At 35.8% G+C, this 6,000-nt stretch overlaps 2 protein-coding genes across 3 annotated transcripts in view; both read right to left on the bottom strand.

The window, feature by feature from the left end:
• Nucleotides 1-512, bottom strand: part of LOC112140528 (trypsin-3) — a 1,545-nt gene extending 1,033 nt beyond the window's left edge. The window contains exons 1-2 of the mRNA XM_024263526.2: nt 357-512; nt 133-289 (exon numbers count right to left, since the gene is read on the bottom strand). Coding sequence (XP_024119294.1) covers nt 133-289; nt 357-396 — 197 coding nt within the window. The 5' untranslated portion in view covers nt 397-512. The remainder of the gene's footprint in view (nt 1-132; nt 290-356) is intronic.
• Nucleotides 1-3,514, bottom strand: part of LOC112140499 (trypsin-3) — a 4,546-nt gene extending 1,032 nt beyond the window's left edge. The window contains exons 1-5 of one of the 2 annotated variants that reach the window (XM_036216050.1): nt 3,356-3,514; nt 3,132-3,288; nt 2,765-3,018; nt 2,555-2,691; nt 2,328-2,483 (exon numbers count right to left, since the gene is read on the bottom strand). In XM_036216050.1, coding sequence (XP_036071943.1) covers nt 2,334-2,483; nt 2,555-2,691; nt 2,765-3,018; nt 3,132-3,288; nt 3,356-3,395 — 738 coding nt within the window. In that variant the 5' untranslated portion in view covers nt 3,396-3,514 and the 3' untranslated portion in view covers nt 2,328-2,333. Of the gene's footprint in view, nt 1-2,293; nt 2,484-2,554; nt 2,692-2,764; nt 3,019-3,131; nt 3,289-3,355 lie in introns of those variants that run through there. The other variant, XM_024263481.1, reaches the window with a different exon arrangement.
• Nucleotides 3,515-6,000: the final 2,486 nt, after the last annotated feature.

Raw genomic sequence — 6,000 nt, 5'->3', positions numbered from 1 at the left:
AACTGCTCGGTTCCCTCACTCACAGCAATGTTGTGCTCACCGAGACGCACCTGGATACGACTGAGGCAGACAACAGACATGGGCGCACAACCTCTCACATTAGAGAGAAGAAACACTAATTTAAACACTTACTTTTGGTAGCAGTGGGCAGCGGACACCACCCAGGTGCTGGAGATCAGGGAGCCTCCACAGAAGTGGTAGCCCACATTCAGAGACACCTGGTAGGACACAGAGTTCTTCCTGCACTCGTAACCCCCAACGATCTTGTCATCCTCAAGAGGAGCAGCATCTGCAAACCAAAGCTCCACAGTTTAGAGGTCCTCTAAAATCATGCAGAACTGCATTTAGAAGCTTACATGCTGCAGCACAAAGGGCCAGGAGAATGAAGAACTTCATGGCTGCTTCCTGAAATGTGGTGCCTCCTCAGCTGTGCTGCTGCTCTATATAAAGCCGATCTGCCTTTAGCTATCTGAACTTCCAAGGACGTGGATTTTTGCCTTTAAGCTTTTCATAGAAACGTGTGGAAAAAAGCACCTGGTTGTTGAGATTCAGTGTGAAGATAGTGAAACCAAGCCTCCCCAGCAGCAAGGAGCTTCTATTTAGTGAATATTAACTAAAAGAAAGTTCTACCTAATTAACAAAAAATATATTGCATAAAGAAAAAAAAATAGGTTGAATTTATTATGTAGATCACAATAAAACCTATAAAATAATCTAAAAAGGCTTGGATTAACACCATAACTGTTTAATACACATTTTTTAAAGCATAGAGACCGTTTATTTGACACATTTTCAACAAGACTTCTGTTTTAATAGTATATTAATTTGCAAAAAAGGTAAATATTTAATTTTTTTAAAGAGGTTAACAAAATAAACACACTGCAAGTAGAATAGCAATATACATAAAACATCAGGTTATAAAAAAACAAAACTTCTAAAATTTCTGCTTTTTTCCTTCTGTCCTTATAAATATTTTATCAGTAACCAATTTTATTTTATGTATTTGTTCCTTTCATGAAGAGTGCATTAGATTAACATATTCAGTTCACAGCTTAAATCCACATATTAACAGGAAAGGAGCCGTGAGAATATTTCCGCCTCTATATCCCATCTTAAAAAGAAAAACAAAAGACAATCCTAGATGGCTTTTAGTGTCTGTCTCCACACACTAACTACACATCACATATTCCTTAAGTTTTTTTCTTTACAAATATATTTTTTAAATAATATTTTATTAGTACAGCTTTTCAAAAGATCCTGTCAAGCATTCCAAACTTTGGCCCCAACAAAAGAAAACCTTGTCTGCTCTAAAGCAGTGCTTTAATTAATACTTAATTTGATAACAACAACAAAAATTTTAAAAAGGGAAATTTAAATATTTTTTGTGAATAATTAGCGTGTTACTGTAATTAATGGGGAGTCTTCTTAATACAAAGTTTACTTGCAGATAATGTAAAAATGTAAGAAAATACATCTTATTTATGTGATGCTCTTCCTGCCAGCTGAATGAAATGCTCATTAAAATTATCCAAGCATGTATTGTAGGGGATCAGAAAAGACACAAGAGTTCCCACAAATTTAGATGATTTTAATTCTGGAAGGAAGAGATTAATCATCTGTGTTAAAACATAAAAAAGTTCAGTGCTGTCTGCTGGATCAGAATATCAGTTTGTAGAAGCAGAACATTAACTACTTAAAAGTAAAATCAAAAATAGAGGAATTGGATTTATTATGACACAAAAAAAGAAACCACAACAATCCCTTATAACAAGCTCCAAACACACAACTGAAAAAGAATATTATATATATATATATATAACATTAGGTTTGATGTTTATAGTGAATGAGGTTTTTATTTATTGTTGTTTTCTTAAAATTATTGTTTTTGTTTTTTTTCTTTAGCACTAACCCAGAAGTTGGTGTACATTTATTTACATATCTTAAAAAAAAGAAGAAGAAGAAGAACAAACACTATTTATTATAAATTCATTAAATATGTATTTTTTATTCTTTTTTTAATCCTCCTAAATTAAGTAATTTATATATTCTTATTGATTTGTTTGGCTTGTTAATATTATTTAGTTTTTATAATTTAATGAATGTATGTTTAGGGGCATTTTATTGTGATCGTTTAGTTTGCAAATAATTACATTAAGTGTTTTTTTTTTTTTTGGTAAACTGTAAGCACTAAGTCCTTGGCATGATAATTCAAAGACAGATTTCACATTTGTTAATCTGTAAGTGTGTTTCTGATCCTGCTATGCAGTATTAGGAACAGACAAAAAGTGGAAAAGACTTTTGAGCCATTTATTATTTTATAACAGTTGGTGACTTTAGTTGGCAGACATGGTGTCGCGGATCCAGGTGTTGTAGTTGCAGACCTTGGTGTAGACTCCAGGTCTGTCCTTCACGGCACAGCCGTAACCCCAGGACACGATACCTTGCAGCTGGTTGTTGCACACCACGGGGCCACCGGAGTCACCCTGTAACACACAAGAGAGGTGAGTTCGATAGCTCTGAGGCTGAAACACGCTGCTTCTACTTTGGCTCATACCTGGCAGGAATCCTTTCCTCCCTCCAGGAATCCAGCACAGAACATGTTGGAGGTGATCTCACCGGGGTAGGAGTTTCTGCAGCTGGTGTCACTCAGGATGGGGGCATCCAGGCACATCAGGCGGTCGGGGTAGTTGCCTAAAAAGCACTCAAACTTTGAGCTTTCATATTGTTGAGGAGTTTACAGAGAAAATGTGGGCGTTTGACTAACTTCCACTGCCGCTGGTGTTTCCCCATCCAGAGATCAGGCAGGAGGTGCCGGCAGAAGCACAGCTGGAGGGCAGAGACACGGTGCTCACATAGCTGTTCAGGCTGGCGGGCGAGCTCAGCTTGATCAGCATGATGTCGTTGTCCAGGTTCCAGCTGTTGTAGTTGGGGTGACGGATGATCTTGGAGGAGTCGATGAACTGCTCGGTTCCCTCACTCACAGCAATGTTGTGCTCACCGAGACGCACCTGGATACGACTGAGGGAGACAAACAACAGACATGGGCGCACAACCTCACACTTTAGAGAGATTATACTAGCAAATTTGGACAATTTTAAGTGAAATTCATCCAATTTAGTGTTTTCACTTACGACTGGTAGCAGTGGGCAGCAGACACCACCCAGGTGCTGGAGATCAGGGAGCCTCCACAGAAGTGGTAGCCCACATTCAGAGACACCTGGTAGGACACAGAGTTCTTCCTGCACTCGTAACCCCCAACGATCTTGTCATCCTCAAGAGGAGCAGCATCTGCAAACCAAAGCTCCACAGTTTAGATGTCCTCTAAAATCATGCAGAACTGCATTTAGAAGCTTACATGCTGCAGCACAAAGGGCCAGGAGAATGAAGAACTTCATGGCTGCTTCCTGCGTCTAGACACACTTCTCTCCAGCAAATGTACTGTTTATAAAGGCCTAATTTTCCTCATCTTGCAACTTTTTATCAAAAGACTCCACCCAGACGTTTTCCGTGTCCCTATTTTTTCGTGTTAAATATTACCTTTGCATGGGAAACAGAAAGGTGGTGAAAGACAAACACCAGTGGAGTTCCATGAAAAGTTGAATATTCGGCTTAATAAGAGCTGGACTTTCTCCAGGTACTGAAACTACTGATCATCTTATACTATAGAACCAACTAACTCACTGTTTAAAATAACTATTATTAACATTTGGGAGAAAGGTTGGTTTCAAAGGAATTCAATTTATACTTTAAATAAAAATGAACCAATTACCAAAGAGCATCCAAAGACTATTTCATTTCAAAGATAATAAATACAGTCTGAGAGGGTCAAATATAAATCCAGCTGTGAGAACAAATGTTACATTTCACTGTGTCTCCACAAGAGGGATTCAGAACTTCAGTTATGGAATGGCTGCAGGTCAGACTAGAAAGATTATCAAGCTATTTAAGAAAATATGTAATAAATGATGTAATAAATTGATAGAAGGGACTCAAAAAGATTCATTAATATGTTTTGTATCTTTATTTTTTTTTTCGACCGTAATAATTGTTTCTAATTTATGTATTTATTTCTTGTAATTCTGTAAAATAATTGTTTGCATAAGTTTAGGTTTGAACTTAGTGAAAAAAGACTTGGACTTGATAAGTTGTTTTTGAACTTTGCATAAAGTCAATATTCTTCTGTTTATCATGTTCAGCCATTATTTTATCAGGTATAAACAAAAAACAAACAAATAAATAAAAACACAAACAAGATAAAAAAAATCTTTTGAAACAATGACACTATTTATGATATTTTTAATCAAATATTGTTTAGCAATATCAAAAGCAACATGACTGTCTTGTGCACAAATTAAGAAACAAAAAATAAGAAACAGCGGAATTTTCACAAGAACTAAAAGAAAATATATACTGTATTTAAAAAAATCAATCTGTTAAGATAATAAAATCCAAAATAAATTCTGTAAATGTATACACAAATACTCTTTTTTGGATATTTTTATGAGAATCGTGTTTTTGATGCATTCTCCATGAGAGAATGCGTGACTATACTTGTAGAAATATTGATCTACACTTATTTTCCATCCATCCATCTTCTTGACCGTTTTGTCCCTTTCGGGGTCGCGGGGGTGCTGGAGCCTATCCCGGCTACTGAAGGGCGAAGGCGGGGTACACCCTGGACAGGTCTCCAGTCTGTCTCAGGGCCTCAATCACACACATTCACTCTCACATTCACACCTAGGGTCAATTTAGAGTCACCAATTAACCTATGAAGCATGTTTTTGGACGGTGGGAGGAAGCCGGAGTCCCCGGTGAAAACCCACGCATGCACGGGGAGAACATGCAAACTCCACACAGAAAGGTCCCAGCCGGGAGTCGAACCAGGGCCTTGCTGTGAGGCAAGAGCGCTAACCACTGCGCCACCGTGCAGCCCTACACTTATTTTGTCTGTTTAATTTTATAAAACAAACTTTATTATATAATAGGCATAAGACAATAGTTAAAAGAAACTACTGCACAAATTTCTAATCCACATTTACATTATCTTATTCAACATCAGAATATTTAAAAAGTTAAAGAAATAACGACAACAGCAACAACAATAATAATGGCAATAATAGATACATTTCTTATATAATAATGACATTATTATTATTGTGTGAATGCTTCAAAGCTTTTACACTATCGTGATCCTGTTTATCTTTATTATTATAGTTTAATTCATCTTTCACGTTTTTTGGACCGTAAAATCTCAATCACACTTCAGGAATTTATGCAATCCTGGTATCAAAACTTGTTCAGGACATTGTGATGCTTGAACTTTTGGTTTTTCGCAAATTTTTCGTTTTTCCAGATATTACGCAATTTATGCTAATTTTTAGCCCTATATGAGTCAATATGAAAATTTGTCAAATCGTTAAAAACTTTGTGCACTTTTGCAAATTGTGCAATTTTGATATCAAAACATTGTGCACGTTCAGGACATTCATGTTTGTGCTTATGGTATTCGTACATTGATGTTTTTTGCGCAATTTAAGCTAATTTAATAGCCTCGATAGCATATGTTGGACATTTTTTAAATCCTTTAAACACGTGCAGTTTTTACACTTATGCGATATTGGCATCAAAATGTTCAACACGTTCAGGACATTCATGCATAATTTTTTGGTTTTCATACTTTTATGTTTTTTGCTCAATTTATGCAAATTAATGCAATTTAAGTTCTTAATGCAATTTATGCACTTTATACAATTTAAGCAATTTATGCAAATTAATGCAAATTTGTGTAATTTAAGTTATTAGTGCAATTTATGCAAATGTATGCAATTCAAGTGATTTATAACAACCACATTCAGAAAAAAAAAGCATCCACTCTAGCAGTATCGCAGGTAAAGCAACTTTTCTAGATATTATTATTAGACAGTTAAAAATATTAAAGATTAAATGTTTTTTTGCCCTCGTATTATGCACGTGTCCTATTGTTTTGTAATATGATTAAAG

This window comes from Oryzias melastigma, linkage group LG16, assembly GCF_002922805.2.
Source record: "Oryzias melastigma strain HK-1 linkage group LG16, ASM292280v2, whole genome shotgun sequence".
NCBI classification, from domain to species: domain Eukaryota; kingdom Metazoa; phylum Chordata; class Actinopteri; order Beloniformes; family Adrianichthyidae; genus Oryzias; species Oryzias melastigma.
Note: the sequence above shows the minus strand (reverse complement) of the source record. Positions and strands in the feature narration are given on the sequence as shown.